Below are 25106 nucleotides of genomic sequence, written 5' to 3' on the forward strand. Positions count from 1 at the left end.
ATATTACAAACGTCAAAATATTATATTGAAATTATATTACATCATTTCTATTAAAAGGCTGAAAAGATTAAAGCAGTTCTTGGCAATGAAAACTGGTTTTTAAAAAAACTGTTGATTTATGGACTGATATTTAAAAAACAGTAGTGAATTAGCATGCAATTCATCTGCTGCCAAGGCTTTAGTATTTATAGACTAAGTCTTAGGACCGTCAATGGAAGTAGTGCTTTCCTCCACTCATCCCTATCATGGCGGTCATAGTTTGAAAGCACTCAGACTCCACAGGCTTTAAATAGCATGCATTTTTGAGAAAGCACATGCACTTTAAAGCCAGCAATCATTGACAGCTCTGTCCACACATGCACTCACACGGGATGCCTGACAGGAACAGAACCTGGGGTGAGCCCTGCTACTTCCTGAGGTCAGGGACCAACATGAATTAGGTGATTGAGTTGGCATTGCTGGTGACAGATGCTTGAATGGAAAAGCCAGTAATTGGATGAGGTGGGGATTATGTCTGAGCATCAGATAATCAGATTATTCCAGAAACAGATCTTGCTTTTTTAACTCATTCACCGTAATCTGTCACACAATGTCATGCCTCTACACCAAGACTGTACCTTAGTAGTCTTAGTATCGTTTTTTCAGTAACCGCTCTCTCTTTGCATTCTACTTTTTATGTTCACAGTTTTGTCTTCTGTCAGGCACCAAAAACTCTGTTTTCATTTCCAGTTTCCAGCATTTCCATTTTGCATTACATTTGTAGGTCTCAGTGCTTGGCTACAAGGTCAGGGACCATGATGGCATTTCCTGCTTTTTACGGATACATCCACGAAAAAGGACTTAGCACCTGAAGTGCTGTGCTGATATCTAACAGCATGGGGTTAGATGTAAGACTTGAAGTCAGCATGTCTTTGAAATGTGGGCATCTCTTCACACTCATTTTCTTCATTGTGTCCGTCACAGGAAGTCAAGGTAACAAAGTTAACTTTTCGTTGCAAAATGTAGATGAGGATGGTCATTTTGGTTTAAACTTGTAAATGGCTGATTTATACAGTGCAGTGTTACAGTTAGGAATGAGGACACTCTTTTGGACATATACAGTGATGAGTATTGTAATCTATCAAAGAAATAATGTAAAAGGTTTAGTAAGTAGAAGGTCCCAAATAATGGGAGTTTTTGATGAATAACATATAATTGTGTTTTAAGTTGTTTTCTAATACTGTAAGTGCAAAACAACCATTAGTTTGAAAGAACAGATCATGCCCTCAACTACCAAAGAACAGCACAGTTTGTGTCCAGAGATTGGCCTGAGCTAAACAAAAAATTCTCTGCATTAAAAAAATAGCCAAAACATTTTCACCAAAACATATTTAATGACCTTGAAGCAGGAGAGTCTGTTAGCATTGCATTTGCAACTACATGTCAACTAGGAGTCATTAGAGTATAAGCAGACTGTTTGCTTAATAACTTCTAACATTATATTTTGATGGGTCCACAACATACTACTTACTGGCTATCAGAAACTTTACAAGTATATGTGAACTTATTCTAGTAACCCTAAACCTACCATAACACTCTGAGAGGTAGTATGTAGTTTAATGAGAATTAGTTGAGATGAACTTACAAAGTTACTTATAGTTAGTAGACTAGACTAGTAGTCTAAAGTGGACTATCAAAATAAAGTGTAAGCCAGAAAAGTTACTAATCTTTAACCTTGTTTTTCTCACAGACCAAAGCAGGCTAAACCCATCAGAGACCCTTCACACTATCAGCTTAACAAACCTGCCAAACCCACCGAAGCAGAACTCGGCGATCAGGACTATATTTGAAATGGAAAAGCATCGCATCAAGAGGTCAGAGTTCTTTCACTCAGAGGTGAAAGTGTGTCCACAGGAAACAATGAGGGAAGTCATTGCAAGTCACCAAACATACTACACACTGAGAGGTAACTCATGGCTGCTGTAAAGTAAAGTTTAACCATCCAAACGAATCAATGGTTCTCTTTTAGTGCAGTGTAAATGTATGTCTAATCATTCTTTTAGATGAAACATGAAAATAAGAAAGAAAAAAAAACCTTGGGAGAAACCAAACTCAGTCGAGGGGCCAGGTCTCCTCTGGCCAGACAAAACCAGCACTTAATCTGTCTGTGGAACTCACCAAGGTGATCCCTGACAATCAGGGATATACACATCATCTCTTGGTACTGATCCACCATTTGAGTATGATTGTCCCCCCTTCCCACTCCTCCCTGGTCTGCGCTCACATTGCACTTTAGCATTCGTACCGTTGCACACATACATCATTATGATGCCACGTTTTCAAGTTAAAACGTCTTCTTTTTATGATGTAACAAGTACATTGTGCGTTATAGGGAGTGTTACTGGTTCCATCTGATCTAATTAATGTAGTCTAACAATACTTTAAAGGATTTGATTAATAGAAGCATATTAATGTGCTATGTGTAAGTATCTTTAATCTAGATTTAAACTGACAGAGTGTGTCTGCCTCCTGAACAGTGTTAGGTAGATTGAGAGTTTGGGTGCTAAATAGGAGAACGATCAGCCGCCCACTAAGCCATTCAGGGCTTTATAAGTAATTAACAGGGTTTTAAAATCTATATGATATTTGTAGGGAGCCAGTGCAGTGTTGCCAGAACCAGGCTAATATGGACATACTTCCTAATTCTAGTAAGGACTCCAGCTATAGTTTGTTTGACAAGTGTACAGAACAACCACCCACTAAAGCATTACTAGTCTAACCGGGAGGCCATAAACACATGAATGATAGGTCACAATTTAGATATGTTTTTGAGATGGTAAAACACAGTTTTACCTGTGCTAGAAATATAGCTTTCAAAGGAAAGATTGCTATCAAACAACACACCTTAGGTTTCTAATTGATGAAGAAGAACTGACAGAGCAGCCATGAAGTGTTAGACAGTGCTCTAGATTATTATATTATTACATATAGATTATTACAATAATGATAATGTTGATAATGTCATCCAGTTTTTTATATTCTGTTAGTTTCTTAATTTAGTATGTTTCAGCGGGCTGTAGAGAAATACAGAACTGAGTATCATCAGCATAAAAGTGAAAGCTAACACCATGTCTCCTGATAATTTCTCCCAAGGGTAACATGTAAAGCTTGAAGAGTAATGGCCCTAGAACTAAGCCTTGAGGTACTCCATATTGCACTTGTGATCGATATGATACTTCCTCATTTACTGCAACAAACTGTTGGTGGTCAAATAAGTATGATTTGAACAATGCTAAGGCACTTTCCACTAATGCCAACAAAGTTTTCTAGGCTATTCAAGAAAATGTTGGAGTCGATACTCAAAATCCTGACTGGAAATCCTCACAGATAATATTAATAATACGGAATATAACAGAATATATTGACAGAAAAAGAAGATTCGAAATTGGTCTGTAATTAAGTCTTTGGTGTCAAGATGTGTGTTTTTAAATGAGAGGCTTAATAACTGCCAATTTGAAGGTTTTGGGGACATATCCTAATGACAATTATAAATTAATAATAGCCAAGAGAAGATCTATGACTTCTGGAAGCAGCTCTATTAGTGGTTTAAATGGAATAGGGTCTAACATACATGTGGTTGGTCTAGATGATTTAACAAGTTTATACAATTCTTCTTCTCCTATAGTAGAGAATGAGTGGATTTAAAGTGCACTCTCTGATATGAATCTGTAGCTAACGGCTGCATAGTTATCTCTGATAGTATCGATCTTGAAAGTGAAGTAGTTCATAAAGTCATTACTGCTGTAATCTTGGGGAATGTCAGCACCTAATGATGTTTTATTTTTCAATAATTTAGTCACTCTATTGAATAAATACTGGGTTTATGTTTGCTTTTTTTCTAAAAGAGACAAAAAGTAATCAGATCTAGCAGGTTTTAATGCTTTTCTGTAGGACAGGGAACTTTCCCACCAAGCTAAACCAATCACCTCTAGATTTGTTTTCCTGCGACTGTGTTCCATTTCCAGGCTGCTCTCTTTAGGGTGAGAGTGTGCTTATTACACCACAGAGTCAGACTGTCTTCTTTGATCTTTCTTAAGAGTAAAGGAGTACTGTATCTAAGTGCTAGAAAAGATGTTACATTATCAAGTTTTTCTGAGCTAATGGATTTGCTAAGGAATTGAAATAAATCAAGAAGCAATCTTTTGTGGTGGACATGATGGTTCTACCATACTTATAACAGATTTAGCTTTGTGGAGTCCACCAAACAAAACTGGATAATGAGCTGAGATATCATCACTTTGCTGCAGAATTTTAACACCATTAATATTAATTCCATGTGACAGTATTAAATACACAGTATGATTTCAACGAGTAGGTCCTGCTATGTGGTGTTCAATCCCAAAAGAGTTCAGAATGTCTATGAACGCTACTCCTAATGCATCTTTGCAAATATCAACATGTCTTGCCCCTAAAGTGTAATATCTAGGCGAAAGAATTCCTATAAGCTGAGAATTATCTGACTTTTGTGATGTGAGGCAGCTAGCAAACGGTAGGATTACCCGGTCTGTCTGCTTCCTGACCTGGGCCCTAGTTTGTCAAATACACACTATGTGCCATATTTGTAGAGAAAAGAGTGGCACCACCCCAGGAAGGATGAAGACCATCTCTTTTCAACAGGTCAGGTCTTCCCCAAAAACTCGTCCAATTGTCTATGATACCTATGTTATTCTGTGGGCACCACTTAGACATTCAGCCATTGAGTGACGACAGTCTGCTATGTATCTTGTCCCCCCGGAAGCAGGGAGGGGACCACAGCATATAACACTGTCTGACATCATGCTTGCAAGTTCAAACACCTCTTTTTAGTGACCTCTAACTGGTGAATTCGAAAATCATTAGCAAATAACAATCTTACTAAATTTACGCTTAGCATTAGCCAGCACTTTTAAATTTGCCAAGATGTCAGGAGCTCTGGTTCCCGGTACACATTGTTTTATGGTGGCTGGTGTCTCTGTTTTCACGTTCTGTGCAATAGAATTGCCAATTACTAGAGTGCTCTCATCAGGAGAACCTGTTTGATGTTCTGAGCGGAGCAGAAGAGCAGTGTTTTGACCCGCAACTAGATATCAGAGAATAAACTGGTATAATTAGTCAAAATAAGAAAGGTAATTGTATGAATGAAATACGAATTAATTAATGAAATACCTCTGTTGTATGATTGCAATTTAGCAATACAAAAAAATTTGTTTTTCATACAAAACCAGAAAGATTTATGTACACGGTGGATTTTCTCATTGGAACACTTATTTGTTGACCTTTTCAGTTTGCCAGGAGGCTGTATGGGAGGCTTTCCGGATCTTTCTGGACAGAATTCCCAGCAGCTCAGAGTACCAGAAATGGGTTCACAAATGCCAGCATGAATCTATGTGCATCTCAGATCTTGCCATGGATTTCAGCAATTCACAGGAACACATAGACATGGTCTACAGGGTAAACAAATAAAAAAATCATAAAGTACTATACGTTCAAAAGATGCCATAAAAGTTTTTTGAGAAAACTGTACATGTGGTTTGTTTTTTGTACATCACGGTATTTAGGCTTATTTATCTATATTAAATAACATTTCTGATTTATGAAAAATGTGTAATGTGTAAATGTTGCTATTTATAAATAGCAACATTTACACATTAGCAATTTATGAATATTACAGTTCAACCCAAAACTGTAAATTCGCTGAAAATGTACTCATCTCAGAACCTCCAAGATGTAGAGGAGTTAGTTTCATCATTAGATCTGATTTGGAGAAATTTACAGTAAATCGTTTGCTCACCAATTAATTTTTTGCAGTGAACGGGTGCCATCAGTCCAGAGTCCAGACCAAATGAGAATTATGATTCGTAATTCATAATAAGTAATCCATATGACCATCAATTACATGCATCATTAATGCATTCTGGAGAAAAATATGGTTCCATAATTCCACCAGACAGTAAGTCCTTCCCCTGTTGTTTCACACATGAAAATCCACCAACAAATTAATTAAAAACCTAAAAACTTGATTCAGATGAGTCAACATTTTACAGGAGAAAGCAATATTATTGATAGCGTGCTCATATTTTAACAGGAAGTTTGTTAAAAACATCTTGATGGATTTGTTAATTAAACACACATCTTTTTGCTTCTTAAGATGGTAACTGATGGACTGAATTCATGTGGATCACTTGAAGATTATTGTGATGTTTAAACAGCTATTTGGAATCTTAGTCTGACGGCACCAATTCACTGCAAATCATTTTTACAAATCTGTTGCTGTTGTATAAACGCTATAGAAATAATGGTGACTGATCTGATAAAGAAACAAAGCCATCTACATATTGGATGGCCTGAGGGCGAGTACAATTTTTGGGCTAAACTAAACAATTAGTTTTGTGATATGTTTGTTTTTGTCTTGTTTTTTTACAGAGGGTGAATATGAATAGTGACAAATTACAAAGGTAAGACAGCACTTGATTATTATGTCATATTCTGGAAACATCTTCATCTATAACAAAAATGGTGAACCATGATTTATTTTAATATCATGATATGTATTACTTTGTAATTCTTAGAAATGCAACTGAAAATCCAACAACTGACGGGGCACTAAGAACGGAAGGTATAGTTTAATTGTTTTTGGTATTCAGTGAGATCTTATCATTTTCGTAGATTTAACTAAGTTCGGTCTCTGTTGTTCAGGGTCAGAAGTCCTGACTGAAGCAGCAGTAGAAGAATTTGTTCCCCCAGATCTATATAGTACTATCAGTACTACGACAGACACCTCTACTGTCTCACAGGTCTTGAGCACAATTTACATAACATGTTACATGTACCACAGGCAGCTGTGGTTGATAGAAATTAATTTTTTATATATAGTGTCAACTTTTTGTTTACAGTATATGCAGCCTTAGCTCTGCTTTCATTTTAGGCCACCAGGTCAATGGCTTAAGAAAGTATGGATTTGCATAAACTGTGCAGGATTCATAGCTGTCTTAGGTGTATCATAATGCCACACATCCGAGGGCACAAGACAGAGGGCAGTTAGCGAGGGAAGGCAATAAAAAACCCTCAAATGTATGTTGGAGCAATTTGGAGCTAAACTCTGCAGGGTTGTAGAAAGACTGAATCGCAGAACAGTTGGTAACAATACAACAATTTGGTAGCAATCATACTTAATGTCAGGCTAACAATGACTTTGTAGGGGAATGAAGCTTAGGGTAACAACAAACCAGAGGCTGTCAAAAAAAAGGCAATGTTTTTCAACTGATGTAGAATGAAATGTTTGTTACATTTCATGTTACAGAGAGACACTTTCTATTAGTGAGAGATGTTTTAGGTGGTGGCAGAAGATGTGGCAAAGAGAATGATGTTCTGATCAATTTGGAGGTGGAGAGAAGGGATGATGAGGGATTCTATATGTTTTTTGCACCAATTATTAAAAACTCTTAATACGTAATACATTTGCAGGAATTGGATGTTCACAATGTAGTTCCTGAGCAGCCATTAAATCAGGTCATAGAGTTCAGCGTTGTACTGATGGACTATGGGTATCGGGAGATACTGAGAGACACCGATTCACCTCAATATCACGATCTGTCAAGGCATCTCCAGGATCAGGTGTGTGACCAAACAATGATGAATCAAAGTATTCATATAATAACACATACTGTGATTTTCTGTAGATTTCCTTTTGGACATTTTTCCATTTGCATGCTAAATTGAGTCATTTTTTCCTGCAAGTCTTAAAATCATTGGAGAAATGATAATTGCAAGAATAAATTAACATGATTACAAGGCTGATAAAGAACCAAAATAATGTGACATTATTTAAAACGATATGTTACAATAATAGAACTTCCAACTATGCAAATACAGTATTTGAATCGCAAGTCCCTTCAATCATATTTTATTAGAGTTGCAGAGTCTTTCTAGAAAACTGCTAATTCTGTGAATCTGTTGGGCATTGTTCTATCCTGTCTTGATCATGAGTGTATTTCTGGTTAATACATTTGCCTATACACCCATATGGCAAGATTAAATATTAACGTGCATGCATGTTTGTTTTTTGCAGATGCAACACGCTTTTAATGACCTACCTGGATTTTTGGATGTCCAAGTGTTAAGTATTAGGTAGGCATACTTTTTAATATGAATTTAATTAGAACAGCTGTGTCCAGCTGACCACCTGAGCTCTGGATTACTGCTGTTTCTTTTAACTTTGCATTACTTGCTGCATTTGATTTTTTTCTGTTTTCTTTCATACATGCAAGTGAGACAGAAGTACCTAAAGGGTAAAAGTTGCATAATGTGCTTATATGTGTGTTGCATATTGTGTGTACATAAATTCTATTGCTTCAATAAAATGTCTGTCACATCTATAAACATGAATGCACATTGCTTCTATTTATCCAGAGCTGGAGGACTATCTGCAGTTTACTCAGCTGTATTTGACACTACCATACCCTCCACTTCTGATGGAAATCTAGACATTGGCACGGTTGTTTCATCTACAGGACCAAGTCTGAAGGATATGATAGTTAAAGCACTGAGCAAAAAGGCATCTCTTCTTGATCTTAATTCGCTAACCTTTGAGATAGGTAAATGTATATATTTACACATATTTCTATTTACAATTTATTAAAAGAATTGATTTGATTGTCTTGTATAAGTTCATCACATTGTATTTATAAATTGTGTACACATTTTCTCACATCAGGCAAAGACCAGTCTTCAACGAGAATGCCTGTCACTGAGGTTTCTGAAGACATTAAAACTGAGGTGACTAATGTAATATAATTAAGCAAATAGGAATTGGAGACCATTCTATATGGTCAATATAGTCATGGCTTAAGGGACACAGCCTTATGTGTGTGATACTTTCAATACTGACACATAGTAAAGCCTCATGTGCTTAAAATATTAAGTGTCATCCACTCGATATATATGTGAACTATATACATGTAAAATAAGCGTAAATAGTAATATACAGCAGCTAGGGAACATTTCACACTTTCTAGTGTATTTATATTGGAGTGCCATATCAGCCAATCAGCATTCAAGACCAGAACTTTGTTTTTAGTCTTTTGTTCTCTGTGTTGTATATTTGATATGTTTATGAAACAGAAACAGGGTTAACATAACATCTTTAAATGCAATAACGTAATTGTACACCTGTTAACTTGCAGCCCTTTGATCAAGATTCATATGATGACCTCAGTTTTTCAACAAAAGGACCAAAGATTGAAGTTCATATTTCATCAGATGATGATGAGACCATTTTAAACCCAACTTTGGAGACAGACATCACCACGACAACAACAAAATCAGAATCAGAAACATTTGACAGTGATGCAGTCATTATACACCAGATTAAAACCATTAAAGGGGAAACTGGTGAACTCATAACAGACATTTTTCAAGTTCCACCAGTAAAGGAAGCTCCTAGTGAGGATGACAGAAAATCAGTTGTTACTACTGAAAAAGACAACAATTTGGCCCCAACATCTTCAGCTGCTGCCTCTGCATTACTCCCAAGTGAAGAACAGCTTAGGACTACAGAGAAACCTACACCAGATAGTGACTTTAGTCTAAACACGATACCAGAAGATGACATCATATTTCACCCGGTAACCACGGCCCACATTTTGTTCACCACTGCAACAACTGTTAGTCCTAGGTCTGAACAACCAATGTTGGCTGTCACAACAGACTTTAGTATCACCCTGCAACCTGTGACTGAACCAATTGATCCAATAACTATAGTGACAGATTCTAATGAAATTCCAGAGATCCCTGAACCAGTGGACACTGGAACAGTAATAAGAGAAGAAGAAACCAAAGTGGTGATGCCTGAACCTGAAGTAGAGACCAAGTCCGAGGTTGAGTTACCCAAAGTAAAGGTTGTGACAACAGAAACTGTAGAACTATCTGGACCTGAGAAAGATACAGATGCAACTGAAGATACTGTTAGTGTAGAAGATCAAGTATTACAACCTGTAGAAGTGACTGTAGTAACAGAAATGTATGCTGAGTATGGCACATTAGAGCCTGTGGGAATAGTTGTGCTACCCGAACCAGAGGATGAGATTGGAAAATCAACTAAACATGATGAAGTAGCAGAACCTGAAGAAAAGGTTTTAATGCCAGAAACAGAGGTCGTTAGAGAATCAAAAGATGATGCTGAGGAACATAAAACTGATGAGGACATTAAAGTGAAACAAGAAGAGGACGTTCAGGCCACCAGGAGGCCAGAATCTGACAGAGGACAACCTAAGAAGGAACTTGATTTAACAGAAAAGAGTGAGGTGGTGAAACCTGAAAGAGAAGCAGATGAATTAGAACCTGCTGAAGATGTAGAATATGAAGGCAGCATCATAACTGAACAGCCTGCTGTAGAGATCACGAGTGAGGTCTCCAGAACCACTGAAGGTTCAACCAAACCCCCTGCAGAGATGATTAAGATTAAACCACTGGAAATTTATGTTACAGAAACCTACCTTGTTGAGGATATTGACTATTACCAACCAAAAGAAGGTGCTAATTTGCCTTTTGTGCCAGTTGACAGTGTTCAACCAGGCACAGACATTGGTAAACCTGAATATGTGGAAGAATTTGGGGTGGAGGATCAACTCTCTAAACCTGAAGTTATTGAAGAAGTTTTTGAGATACCAGATCTGGTTCCAGAGGAAAAAACCCTAAGACCAGAAGTGTCTGATGCTTTCACTACTGTATCAAGTGCCTCAGAATCTCTACCTGAAATGATCACAGATTCAGCTTCAATGAAAGATACGGATTTACCATCTATTGTTGGGGATACTAAAGAGCAACATCTCGACAAGATGAGTAAGAGATCTATGCTATGTTTCTCAATATTTAAATATAACATTTAAAATGTTCACAAAATGTGTTGTAGCAGTTATATAAAACACTGAACTATTTTGCACTTCAAATATAAATTCTAACATGTCTTTAATGATTTCCCAGAGGAAGACCAAGAAGAAGAGACTGCATCACAACCCACAGACACACTCACAACTGATCTACCTTTGACAACTTTACCTGCAGACCTTGAACTTTTTGAAGTAGTGCTAACTGACGTATCGGTCGCTACGGCAACCCCATTGGAAAAGGACTATGATTCACCAACTAAAAAAGTACAATTGACCATCGCCCACGATATACCATCTGATATTGGAGATGCGGAGGATCCAAAGCTCACAGAGATGGGTAAGAAAGCCATGTCATGTGTGCTTCTCAATAAAAAAAAATTTTATTACAGAAAGTTTTTTATCTTATGAGCTATCACACATGAACTATTTTGCACTTCATATGTAATTTATATTACAATCATTAATGATTTCCCAGAGGAAGACACTCTGACAGAAGATGTCTTTGTAGAAAAAGAAGACATTGCCTCACAACCCACAGAGACACTTGCAACTGATCTACCTTTCACAACTTCACCTGCAGACCTTAACATTTTTGACATAGTACAAACAGATGTATCGGTCGTGACGCCAACACCTTTGGAAAAGGATTATGATTCACCAACTGAAAAAGTACAATCAACTGTTGCCCAGGAGTTACCATCTGATGTTGGAGATACTAAAGAGCCAAAGGTTACAGAGATGGGTAAGAGAGACATGATGTGTGTTTCTCAATAAAAAATGTTTGGTCAAAGTCCAGATATATTTTGAAAAAGCCAAGCATTAGCTATCATATGAAACCCACTTATATAGTTCTTAATCCCAGATATAAGTACATAATTTAAATTGAGGCAGGATAAAAGTGCAGGAGTGAAAGCTGTACTACTAGGGAAAAGAATTTAAAACTAGATCCACAGAATTAAATATTTCAGTACGCAACTATTTCACCATTTAAAATGTAATTTATAATCTATCATTAACGATTTCGCAGAGGAAGACACTCCGACAGAAGATCTTGTAGAACAAGAAGAAGATACTGCATCACAATCAACGGAGACACTCGCAACTGATCTACCTTTGACAACTTTACCTGAAGACCTTTTTGAAGTAGTGCAAACAGACGTATTACACCAGACCGTTACACCTTCAGAAAAGGATTATGACTCACCAACTGAAAAAGTACAACCAACTGTTGCTCAGGATGTTATATTCGAGTCAGAAAATGACCAAGTACTGGATGTGGAAACGGAAGACCCATTTATTCATTTAAAAGAGTTAGACCAAATAGATGTAGTAAGTACAGAGACAATCGATCTCTTGAGTTATGACAATGGATATTCTTTCCCAAATGAAAGATATCCCTTGGAGACAACAAGAGCGCCATCACTGAAGTATTTCACAACTCCTTCAATGACCACAGCTAACAAAGGCAAAGAACTAGTTGTGTTTTTCAGTATGCGAGTCACAAACATGCTGTTCTCTGAAGATCTTTTCAATAAGAGCTCTTCAGAATACCGATCGCTGGAAAACAAATTTGTTGAATTGGTGAGTGCAGCTTTTTAAATTAGCTGGCTTAATAACATCCACGTTAATAGTAGGATATTACATTAAGAAAACATAAAACTTTTCTTCATTCATCAGCATATTGCTTCATCTTAATGCTTTTCATTGTTAACTATAGCCTATACAGTTTTTAAAAAATAAGACCATATGCTGATCATATTTGTGCTTACTGTAAATTTCTTCTGCTAACTTTCGCAATTGTCTAGTGTATTTTGAATGGTGAATATATTTAAACTATGCTTTTGTCTCTTCTGTGCACAGCTACTCCCATATCTCCAGTCTAACCTAACAGGCTTTAAGAAATTAGAAATCCTAAACTTCCGAAACGGAAGCGTGGTGGTCAATAGCAAGGCAAAATTTGCCAAGTCTGTGCCATACAACATTACTCAGGCTGTCCAGCACGTTTTGGAGGAGTTTTGTAATGCTGCGGCCCAGCGTTTGGACATAAAGGTTGACAGCCATTCACTAGACATAGAACCAGGTAAGTCTAAGGGCTTTGTAAGCTTCATGCATCAGCTGGCTGGTTCATTTCAAAACTGCATGAGTCTCTCTGGACACGGGCAGAATTTCTCAGAGAAGGTCAGGAATTGCTACAGTTGAGATGAGTCCAATTTCTTCTTTCATTTTAGCTGATCAAGGTGACCCTTGCAAGTTTCTTGCCTGCAACGAGTTTTCCAACTGCGTGGTGAACCTCTGGACGAAGGAAGCACAGTGTTTATGTGACCCAGGCTACGTGACGGTGGATGGACTGCCATGTCAGAGCCTTTGTGTGGTCCAGCCAGACTTCTGTCTCAATGGAGGAGAGTGTGAGATTGTACCAGGGCATGGTGCCGCTTGCAGGTACCTCAGAGAACAATCACATATGTGACTTAAATCACATGGGTGTAATTGTAGACAGCCGACATTTTATGGGTCATAGATTCTTCTTTCATGCTAAAAATCCTTAGGATATTAAGACAAGATCATGTTCCATGAAGATATTTAGTAAATTTCCTACCATAACTATATCAAAACTTAGGTCAAATAAAGTTATGATCAGTTAGATTCCATTGATCTATATCGAATTCAGTTGTTTTCGAATTGAATGCTCGTCTCTAATGTGATATCTAGTTTTTTTTTCTATCTTAACTAGGTATTTCAAGTTTCTGACTATATGTTGGCAAACTTAACCTTTTTGCCAGCACTCCAGTATTATTATTTTTTTTAAATCAAGTAATTACTTAGTTTTTTTAGTAATATGTATATACAAGGATGTTTGATGTGTAGCTCTGATGGATCTCTTTAAGAATAATCCTCCACTGTGCATGTTCTAACTGTTTCTCTCGACCCTTTTAGATGTCCTGTAGGTAAATTCTGGCAATTTATCGGAGAGAGATGTGCAGAGCTGGTCTCCGTGACACTAGACCCCTTTCTTTCCCTAGTGTGCCTCGTGGGCGCGCTCACCTTTCTTTATGCCATCATTTCTCTCTTGTTAACAATGTGCAGGAAATGTGTACGGACCAGAAAGACACTAACTCTAGTGTAAGCAGGTCTTTTTTTCCGTCAGACTTTCTGACATTTTTTTGCAATCAAATCATTTGTTGTGTAATCATAGATAACAGACAAGACTTACAGTAAAAATACTGATTAGTCAAACATAAATGCAATTAATTGATTGATGGCAAAATCTATGCATACCAAATGTAGTTTTTAAAGTACTGGTTTTATTATATGTATTTATTTTAAAGCAATATATGAAAAGTATATATACAACCTGAATTCTGAAAATGTTGGGCTATTTTTTACATTTTTATAAAATATATATCACAAGCCAATATATTATTGACAGTAGCACACCAAATAACATAAATGTTTAAACTGAGAGATGTTTATTATGTGCATAAGTTTATTTCAAATTTGATGTCTGCTACAGGTTTCAAAATAGTTGCGACAGGAGCATGTTTACCATGCTGTAGCAACACTTTGAAGATGTCTGGAGTTTTGGTGTTGGAATATAGTCCCATTCTTGTCATCGGCTTCCATTTGCTGAAGAGTTCATGGTTGTCTTTGACATATTTTTTGTTTAGTGATGTGACAAATGTTCTCTATAGGTGAAAGATCTTCAGATCTTCAGACGGGCCAGTTTAGCACCAGACTCTTTATGTTGTTGTAATAACTGCAGTATATGGTTTTCACATTGTCCTGCTGAAATGCACAAGGCCTTCCCTGAAATAGACGTCATCTGGAGGGGAGCATATGTTGCTCTAAAACCTTTATATACCTTGCAGCATACATAGTGCCTTCCAAAACATGCAAGCTGCTCATAACTTTGTACTTATCCACCCTCATACCATCAGAGATGCTGACCTTTGAACTGAACGCTAATTTGGACTCGTCTGACCATAGAACACTTTTCCACTTTAAAACAGTCCATTTTAAATGAGCCTTGGTCCTCAGGACACGACGACGCTTCTGGGCCATGTTCACATATGGCTTCCTTTTTTCATGATAGAGCTTTAGTAGTCATCTGCAGATGGCAGGGAGGACTGTGTTTACCGACAGTGGTTTCTGGAAGTATTCCTGGGCCCATTCAGTAAAGTCAATGACAGAATCATGTGATGAGTGATGTCTCCTGAGGGCCCAAAGACCAAAGGTATTTAACAAAGGATAAATTCGGTTTTGTCCCTTTTGCACAGATTTCACCACGGTCTTGGAATCTTTTTATTATTTTTTCTTTTGTAGCTCTTTGTTGCCCCCATGGCAACTTTTTTAAAATCCCTATGGCAGGCATTTCATTTAAAATGAGCTCATTTAGTGGACACAAATGTAACATTTCTGTTTTAACGTTTATGTTGCCAACATTTCTGGAATTCGGATTGTGGATTAAACTCATTCGAAGACGTGTATTTTGTATAATCTCTCTTAGAATAAATATTCACAGCGAATTACAGTAGATTTGGCACTATGATAAGAGCGTCATTCACAAAATTAGTTTGCATAAAATGTCTTAACTTGCTTCCCTGTCTATTCGTCTTGTCATTCTGTTCTAAACACATTTATGAATACTTTTTTACCTCCTTTGATACATTTCATTCTTCATTTTCATTCTCTGCCTTTTCTTTTTGAGATATTTTTTTTTTCTTTGTCCCCGTCTTGAAGCTCTGGATTAACAACTGAAGCCTCCACAAATTCGACAGTTCAACAAATTCAACAACCCAAAGATTTCAGAATACAAGTCATTATAAATATGCATCTTTCTCTTTAACAGTGATCTATTTAGGACACAAGGTTTCCTCAAATACTAGAGTTCAGGCATTTAGTTTGGGATTGCACTGCAGCTCTGTATTGCAATCACCATTACAGTTACTTATCCACAATTTTCCATAAAATTTTTTTTTTTTTAAAGTTTTACACATTTTTTTTTTTTTTTTTTACCGTGGCAGCAAGCACATTTGGTTAAATGCTTGGCTTCCAATTCTGCAGCATCATTCCATGGGATCGCCACACTGAAATTCAACACTTTTTAGACAATTAGTACTTGAACTAATATTTTTGTGAATAAGCAATAATGTCATTTACATATTGTTGTGCACTTTACTCCAGGAATGCCGTTTTGTAACTAAAATACCTTTACTAACGTGTCTTTTTTACAGAAACCGATGCGTCACACACCTGTGAATTTATCCTCTGGATGTGTCTTTTTTTTTTTTATTTCTTTTCAGGTGATATTGATGTCTTTGTCTTTTACAACTAGGCTTAATATTGCTGTATTTGCTATTTTATAGAGGCAGAGACCAGACCACCATACCAGGCTTGACGAGTTAATCACAAAACGTTTACTCATTATAATCACCGTCACTGAGGTATGATCACATATATCAACTTTTGCTTTGGTTGTAAGAACCACTATTAGACCAGTGGCCAATTGCATTAAATGCAGCGTTTCAGAATACATCATTATAGATAAAAGTCCAGAATCATTCATGTAGCTATTAGCTAAACAACATCAACGCAAAACAACTCGTTTCTCTTTTAACAGAGGTGGGTCGTCACATCATACCGTTTTTTCCGATGGTGCTTATCCAGCAGATAAAAAGATGTTCGAAAAGACTTCCCATGATCCCACAACTCACGAAGGCCTCAAACATCCTGAACAGACGGAGATCAAAGCTGAATGGTTATGCAAACCTGTCGTTCTCGTGAGAACGTCAAGCTGATCGAATGTTTTCACACGGCGGAAAGCATTACGGGTTTCCTCACAATGAGGAAATTAGTTTCACGCTCTTCAAAAATTCTCATAGTATGGAACATAATTTTGTTTTGCCGTGTAATAATTATTCATTGTTTCACATGCATAGCGAATATTTATTTTTTTTTGTATTTTAGCATAGTTGTCTTGTGAAAAGAAGAACTTTGTTGGAAATGTTCTTTGATTGTTATAGAGCAACACGTAAAATTATATTAAAAGTGATATGAACCAATTTTGTAAGATTTACCCAAAACGCTGTAATTGTGCAAAATGTATAGTTTAATATTAAATCCAGAGATATGTTAGTGATGTCCCTGGGCAGCTCTGAATAATAGCATCACTTATTTGCATTCTAAAGCCTTAGTTAACAACATTCGTCAACATATTTCACAATGACCATTAATAGTCGTTTCTACTACATTAAATATATATATTTTTATCATTGTTATTATGTTGTGAAATGTTATAGAAGGCAATTCCTGAAACGAGGCTCTTATGACTTTCGTGCTGGTTTATGTCTTTTTAAAATATCAACTCAAACTTTATTTAGCTGTCGATCTCATGCCTGCATCAGTACCTTGTTTCGTTTCATACAAATCTTGATTTTCTATATAGAAATAAACTCCATTTGCTCTTATACATATTTGGTCTGCTATCACAATTACAACCCAAGCCTCGTGTATCATATCGCATCTTTTGCGAACCACGCATCGTCACTGACTTAGGGACAATAAAAATATCACAAGAAGACTAAATCATATTATTAAAATCATTATTTTTTTTATTAAACGTTTTTCATTCAAAGTCATAATTTAGTTGTCATTACTTACCAGAGTTATTGTATTTACTGTATTGTAGCTTTTGTAAATACTTTATGCAAGCAGTTAAACTCACAGTGAATAACAACTCAGAATAGTGTAAAGTGCTGAACAATATCAGTATTTACATCTGCAAGTCAAAGAGGATCTTTATTTCAACGCGAGATCGATTCAAACGTTAGGAAGAGACTGTTGAATTTATCTCAAAAGAACATTGAGCCAGTGAAGTACGGATTACTGACGTTCATCGCATATCATAGCAAAAATATTACATTGAGTAAATTATATTAAGAGGCAGTTTAGAGGCAATTACACTGTCGAGAACAGCAATTAAAGATCAATGAGATGATTCGACACACCGGATATTCAAATAAATCCAGAATAAATGAGACGGCTACTTAAAAGAAGCACTTAAAAAGAACAAAGCAAAAACAACGTCCAAAGACTAAAAACCGAAAAGAATATTAAAAGAAAAAAAAAAAAAAGAACTAAATGAAAGTCAGTGCTGGTTATGTAGGAGTTGACAGATTCCCTTATGGAACTAGAGCTGTGATGTGGGGTATGTGTGTGTGTGTGTGTGTGTGTGTATTTGAGCATGCCTGACAGCATGGCAGTGATGTGATATATGTGTGTGTGTGTGTGTGTGTGTTTATTTCAGCATGCTCTGCAGCATGGCAGTGGCATACGTGGGTCGTGCCTGCCTGCTCTCGATGGCATTTTTAAGATACTGAATGCCCCCACAGCGTTCCCAGATCTCTTCAAACTGACGAGGCAGAATCTCAGCACCACGTTTCCGAGTCAAACCGGTCTCCTCCAGACTCAGCTCACACATCTCCATATCATCCTTACCTATCAACACAAAAACACAAGTTGAACATTAGGAACTAATCTAGAAACTAAGCAATAAACTGGCTTATATTATCTATTCATACTTGCCAGTATTCAAACAGCTACAATTTAAAACATTTACGTATGTAAACTTTGTTCACAGGAGGAGGAAAAATGTTGGTATTGACAGATGAAATTAGGATCCCTACCAAAGCGGTCCACCTTCCAGTGTCCTGTGTGAGTGTTCTGTGACCCAGAAGGCTTTGGAAGCACTTGCACATATGAATAACCATTTAGGTACATACGAGACGTGAGAGTTATTTCTTTTGAGAAACAATAACATTATACACAGTGCACTTTCAGGTTTAAAACTTAGCAAGATGTTTTTATTCACTTAGATGTGTACCCCACTCAATGAAAGGTTATTTTTAAAAGGGGCACTTTAAATGGTGCTTTTATCCATTGAAGGTGAGAATACAGGAGGATACCGGCTCCATGCAAAGGCTAAAGAATCTTAGGGGGTCACCCAGCCTGCAGCTCTACAAATAACTGTCAGCAAGGTGCCATGATCCAGCAGCCAGGAGGATGCAACACTTCTGGGCTTGCAACCTGAACAGGCAGGGCACACCCTTTGCCTAATAAGCCAGGGTGATGGCATCTACTATCCAGTGGGGCATCCTCTGCTTAGAGACAGAATTGCCTTTCTGATGGCTTCCGAAACAGACAAAGATCTGATCTCAGGTTTTGAAGCTTCGTGTTCGGTCCACATATGGCTCAAATGGGATGGAGCAAAGCTAGGGCTGTGTCTGCCTCCTACAGGGGCAGTGCTTGCAGGTTCACCACCTCATTCCTGTAGGGAGTAGTGGGAACCTTGAACAGGCTGGGGCCTCAATTTATGCATGTTTTATTCGACCAAAAATGCATGCAGGTCCCATAGATTTGTAATGGAGGGACAATGCAAGCAGGAGTTTTCATTGAGAACCTCTGCTTGACTGAGTGGGCACTGCTGTAGTGCCCTGAGCACTAGAGACAGGTTCAAAGAGGTCATAGAGTGGGGCCAGGGAGGATTCAACTTTCTCACACCCCTAAGGAACCTGATGGCCAGGTCATCACTCCCTACTGACTTATCTTGCATGGGGTCATGCAAAGCATATTTTCGTAGGCCCTGTGGCCAGCTATGTTTCAGTGCATCTGTGCTTTTCTTGAAAACAACTGCCAGTCAGAGGTCTGTGGAGAGGCAAACAGGTTTATCAGAGCATCTCTGAAATGTTTCCAAATCAACTGGATCATCTAGGGGATGGAGTCTCCATTCTCCAGGAAGCACAGCTTACTTTTTGGCCATCGTATGTGGCTCCCCTAGCACGTGGTACTACCGAACGTACCTGCGGTGAGGTGAAACTCAGGAACCCAGCCTGGGTAGCTCATAGGCGGAACGAAGAGTGTTCTATGGTTGAGAAAAGTAGGGCCTTTGATGATGCTCTCGAACCACCAGCTGCTGCCTACTGGCAACATAAGAGGAAGAGTCTAGTACAGGGTTTTGTCTGTCTGTGACTCTCTGCCAGGCTTACTGCCAGGTTTGACAGAGGGCCTGGATAGGGCCAGAAAAGCATAGCAGTCAAATTATGGATCCGATTCAGGCATTGCTACCATCCCAGAGGGGGACAGCGCAGCCGAATCTTCATATCCAAAAAGCTCTGACTTGCCCTCCAATGCAGGATTGGTCAACTCCAAAAGAGTCATGTTGAGAACATGACTAATCCACAAACGCCACCTCAGCATGCTTAATGCCCAGGCACATCAGGCATTGATCAAAACCATTACCCAGATGCCAGGTAACTATTGAATCCAGAAACAGAAAGTAACTGTCTATAGCAAGACAAAATGTCATCTATAAATTAAATCACCGTTAATGCTGTTTTAAGGAAAAAATGTTTCAGCATGCTGAAGCGCGCAGAAGACATGGCTGACTGCAACACAACCACAAACAGCTTGATGTGTGCAACCCACTTGACCACTGCTGAAGCACTATACCGCCAGCACCGAGAAGCTTCAAAGAGCAAGCTGAACTAATTTCAGTCTTCTCTGTAGAGTAGCCAAGAGTGGATTGATGTGATTGATCGGCTCCAAAGTGAAAAAAAGCTGAGCATTATACTTACACTGCAAACAGCTGCAGCTGGATGCAATCATCACATGCCAATGTGCTCTGGCTTGTTTACAGTTGAAATAGATCTTTCTAAACGAGATCCCAATTTCGACAGTCAATACCAACAAGAATGATCGACTGAAAGGGAACACTAAAGTTCTATGTGCTTCTAATGAAATCTAGATTTTAATGATTCTAGTGAACAAAATATAATATGTACTTGTTAGTACTTATTACCGACAACACCAATTTCAGCCATGGTGTATGCAAGCAATAAACTACAGCATAAAGTACAGTACATTGTTAACAAAAAAACACCAAACTGCGGAAGAATGTGGGCAAAGAGAAAAATAACTCCCTGTTGACTGAAGAATAGTGAATATTCAGCAGTATTGAAATAACTTTTCACATCACATCTTTTTGATCACTCAGTGAATATGACAGACAGTTGTGGGTGTATTCAGTGAGGTGTTAAACTCACTAAATATTACAGTGACAGCTCCACAAGCTAAACATGGGGGCTGAACATAAATGCTTAAATACTTTGCACTCTTTTTCCTCCTCTTTGCCCTCCTTTACTGTATTTACTGGCTTTCACAGAACATCTGCTAATAAATGAACCGCAGAAACGCTTACATAAGTGTGCTTTATGCCATATTGCTATCATTCTTTCGCACATATAGGTCAGCTCAGGATCATCAAAAAAACGTGAACAGCCAAACTAAAAGTTGTATTAATTGAAAATAGAAACGCTTGCATTCCCAAGAGCAAATATAATGCTGTGAGAAATTAAAGGGATGTAACCAAATGAGAGAAAAAGATGACGGTGAAAGTGAATCAGACCTGCCACCAGCACAATGGGATGTTTATCTGGGTGCAGCTCCATCTGTCTGGCAATCCAAGGCCCATCAAAGTGTGCGTACCACCATCCTTTCTTCTTGTTTTGAGGGTCTTTGTATTGGTCTCCCGGTCGGATGAATGGAATGCGAAAGAAGCGCTGCTGTCTGTTCAGGACGATCTCTTGCTGCCGAGGCACGGCGGGCACAACTGGGTTCTGCTGGGCTGCAGGACGACGATGGTATTAATAAAAGCGTTAATAATGTGTGTGCTGATATTGTTACAACCATCTCCAGAGTCTAAAGTTAACCCATTATATTACCTTATATTATATAACATTAGATTATTCAACTATAAAAGAATTTCCACAAAACATTTTAGCAGCACAGCTGTTTTCAACATTGACGAGGATAACTTTTTTTGTTTAATCAAATCAGCATGTTCGAATCATTTCTGAAGGATCATGTAACATCACAGCAATCAATCACATTTTACACAGAAAACATTTATTTTCAATTGCAACAATATTTCACTATTTTTACTGTATTCGTGGTCAAGTAAACCTAGCTTTGGCAAGCATAAGATACTTCTTTCCAAAAATATACAGTATATTTAAATAGTTAGGAAAGCAGCGGGAAAGGGGTATTTTGTTTACTATAAATATTGTTTTCTATGAGTTAGGCTAAATATAGGATTTTTTTTAGGTCCTTTAGTTATTTTTTGGGAGTTAGTCAGCCGTTGGTTCTTTTTTGGCCTTTACTCACCTATGAAGCCTTGGCTTCCAATTATGTCAACTATTAAAAAAAAGACCCACACACAAATTATTTCTGTCCACAGCATCTAATTTGCATTTCATCCTAACTCTAGATCGGGCCAATCTCAGTTTTTAAAGGAGATCTCCAGTGAGATTTCTTTTCTTACCATAGTCCATGACGGCTTTTGGTGCTCTCTGCTCATCCTGAGTGTTGCGTTTCTTATTCTTTGACTTCCACGCGTGATAGACCTTCAGCCGGCGGTGAAACTCCTCGCGGCACGCAGCTAACAACTCGATGTCTAGACGCACATCGTAAAAAACAGTCGGAACATATACGTTAACCACATCATCACCCATCAGCACAGAATTAGGTTTAAAGCCGATAATGTGTAAGTAACAAACAAACTTTTTTTTAGCAGATTATATGATATGTTCCTGGTTCGTAAGCACAAAATAAAAAAAAAAGTTTCAATTATTTATAACACGTAACAAAAAAAGTTTTTATAGGATTTTAAGATTACTATTCAAACGAAATCTCATCTGATGTGTGGTTTGGACTGCTGTATAGTGTCACAAACACATCCATTTCATATTCTTCATACGCAGTCACGAAAACAACTTTCTTACCGCAGGATGTATTGATGGCGTCCCGTAATTCAGCATATTTCCACTTGCTGAGTTCAAATTTCTTCACATCAGCTTGAGCATTTGTGGCAGACACCTGTGGACCTCTGAAGCCACAAAAAAAAGACATAAACATATAGAGTTACACAACGGATACAATTTGATGGGTAAAGAATAACGCGGATCTCCAATAAAAAGTCACATTTACACGACATACAGTTAATCAAATTTACAAAGCCCCTTCATTTCGAAAACAATCCAACACATGCTAACAAACAATATTAAGCATCGCTACAATAAACACAGATCTGGTTTACACAACAGCAATAACATGGAAATCAATTTCAGGAAAAGAGAAAAGCACATATCAGCGTTTAACAAATTACGAGAAAGGAACATTAATTCTCAGACCGAAGTAATAAAAGAAGTGACGGGATTCATTTTGATTTAAAACATTGTGAGAAATTACTGACAAATTGTGATTGGACTGAATGCAAAGTTTCAGAAAGTGCATTTTGTTTTCATTTCAGTGGATCACGTTTTGATTGGTGATTGTGTACATCTGTAGGTTTCGAACCCATCTACCCACCGAGCCAGAAGATCGGACATTTCCTTGGCCATTTCCTCCCTAAAGGATTATCGGACCATGGTACATGTTAGTATATGGCATCAGTACACCGCTCATATGATTTTCCACTTGTGCAGTTGACTAACTAGGATACAGAGTTACTGTACTGAAGCAAATACGTCTGAATGTCGTGATTTCTGCTTGTCTGCTGAGACATTTGATTGACATGCTGTAGGCTGAAAGCTAGATCCATTTAAAACCAATGGAGCTTAATGGAGTTTACAAAGAGCTGCATCTAAACTAAACTAGGAATGACGAGTACAAAATAAAGATTTAAATAGGAGACAGTAAAAAATGTAACCTACATGGTCAAGCTCTTGAGTTTTTGTGATGGTGGTGCAACACTGTAAAAACAGACAGGAAGAACATTAAATAAATAGAGTGACGGAGAAACTAATAAAAGCCTCCGCCGGTAATTAAATTAAATCCCACCACCATTAATACTTTCTAAGAATGTTCTAGGTTCAAGATAAAAGAAAAGGAGTCAAATAATGAAAAATCTAATTATGGCTGACGTTTTCGTATCTTTTGATATATTCAAGCTTATTATGCTAGAAAAATAAATGGTAACACTTTACAATAAGGTCCATTAGTTAATCTGAACTAAGAACGAACACTTCTGTAAGACGTATTAATATTAGTTCATTTCAGCAATTACTTTTTAACAAACAACTTAATATTAGTTAATGCACTAACACGAACAAACAATGAACGACTGTATTTTTATTAAGTAACATTAACACATATGATTAATAAATGCATTCGTGTAAGATAACACATTAACTAATGTTAACAAATGATAACTCATTGTAAAAGGGTTGTCAGAAAGAGAATGTGCTATTAAAAAGAAAAGCATTTATTCAAAAATGCAAATAATTGTCTTTATGGTCGCTTTCGATCAATTCACATGAATTCTTTAGTAAAGGTTTATTATTATTTGAGCACTTGTTATCTGGTTGCGCTGCATTAGTAAGGTGTTATAGTATATGCGCTTTTAAGGTAAACTTGCACTGAACGCAGAACATTCCTTTAGCCTGCAGCTGTACGACAGCTGTTTCTTTGCATGACAAGAAACGCTCTAAACACATAAATGCATGTGTAACGGTACGTGCATGTACTAGGGCTGTTTCAAAATGTACGTTTTGAATATTTGTCGTATTTGAAATCTAAATTTCTGCATTTGAGTTTCAGACGTGCGTCAGGCTGTCTTGTCAATGGCTCACATGATGTGATGACGATGTTTTTGCGTTCGTATGATTTTGTTAGACCGAACCCACTAGATTTGACGCTGCTAGTTGTTCGTTCAAAATATTGCGGGGAAAACGGAGCATCAACGCGGAGATTTTTTGTGTCAAAACCGGAACCAAGCCGTTCGGAGCGCATAAGGAGTCGCATGTTTAGAAGGCCATGTAAAGTGCAAACTTTTACAAATATGTCTCAAAACCTTATGGTAGATTTTTTCCTGCAGAATCTCACTGCAAATCTCACTGTTGCTCTTTTGTATTAACCTAATCTTTGTTTAAGCAACTTGATTATATTTGCTTTATAAACATTTTAAAGATTACGTGCCTTTTTCAAAAATAGTCGGTCAAAAATGCCTTTTTATATATTTAGCTGGACACGCCCTCTATTGGCCTCAGGTGAGAAATCGAAAGCCCCCCATCTGTGCCTTCATATGCCTTTTAAAAGCGAGAATATTTGAATATTGGTAATATTTGCATGAAAAATAGTGTCATGGGGTCA

The 25106-nt window shown here is 37.5% G+C and overlaps 2 protein-coding genes across 6 annotated transcripts in view; one reads left to right on the forward strand and one right to left on the reverse strand.

Annotated features, from left to right (window-relative positions):
• Positions 1 to 875: 875 nt before the first annotated feature.
• Positions 876 to 16307, forward strand: LOC122324792 (interphotoreceptor matrix proteoglycan 1). The gene is made up of 18 exons (XM_043219472.1): positions 876 to 972; positions 1730 to 1945; positions 5303 to 5469; positions 6442 to 6473; positions 6588 to 6634; positions 6715 to 6812; positions 7483 to 7632; positions 8087 to 8145; positions 8286 to 8306; positions 8428 to 8612; positions 8732 to 8793; positions 9201 to 10857; positions 11380 to 11646; positions 12037 to 12485; positions 12765 to 12984; positions 13133 to 13343; positions 13839 to 14024; positions 16268 to 16307. Exons 1-18 carry the CDS (start codon positions 876 to 878, stop codon positions 16305 to 16307), a joined length of 4164 nt encoding a protein of 1387 aa, XP_043075407.1.
• Positions 16308 to 17489: 1182 nt separating this feature from the next.
• myo6a (myosin VIa) overlaps positions 17490 to 25106 on the reverse strand; it is a 36165-nt gene continuing 28548 nt past the window's right edge. Inside the window, exons 29-35 of one of the 5 annotated variants that reach the window (XM_043219215.1) lie at positions 23669 to 23707; positions 23325 to 23363; positions 22739 to 22842; positions 22279 to 22410; positions 22122 to 22151; positions 21364 to 21582; positions 17490 to 18398 (exon numbers count right to left, since the gene is read on the reverse strand). In XM_043219215.1, coding sequence (XP_043075150.1) covers positions 18199 to 18398; positions 21364 to 21582; positions 22122 to 22151; positions 22279 to 22410; positions 22739 to 22842; positions 23325 to 23363; positions 23669 to 23707 — 763 coding nt within the window. In that variant the 3' untranslated portion in view covers positions 17490 to 18198. The remainder of the gene's footprint in view (positions 18399 to 21363; positions 21583 to 22121; positions 22152 to 22278; positions 22411 to 22738; positions 22843 to 23324; positions 23364 to 23668; positions 23708 to 25106) is intronic. The other 4 variants (XM_043219217.1, XM_043219216.1, XM_043219218.1 and 1 more) reach the window with 4 other exon arrangements.

Source organism: Puntigrus tetrazona, chromosome 20 (genome assembly GCF_018831695.1).
Source record: "Puntigrus tetrazona isolate hp1 chromosome 20, ASM1883169v1, whole genome shotgun sequence".
NCBI lineage: Eukaryota > Metazoa > Chordata > Actinopteri > Cypriniformes > Cyprinidae > Puntigrus > Puntigrus tetrazona.

Bases quoted from the DNA above. Each gene is read 5' to 3' on its own strand.
- LOC122324792 (XM_043219472.1), top strand. From the start codon at position 876: ATGGGGTTAGATGTAAGACTTGAAGTCAGCATGTCTTTGAAATGTGGG. The intron at 6,635-6,714 runs GTATAGTTTAAT...TCTGTTGTTCAG, and splicing joins CGGGGCACTAAGAACGGAAG to GGTCAGAAGTCCTGACTGAA. The intron at 13,344-13,838 runs GTACCTCAGAGA...CGACCCTTTTAG, and splicing joins GGGCATGGTGCCGCTTGCAG to ATGTCCTGTAGGTAAATTCT.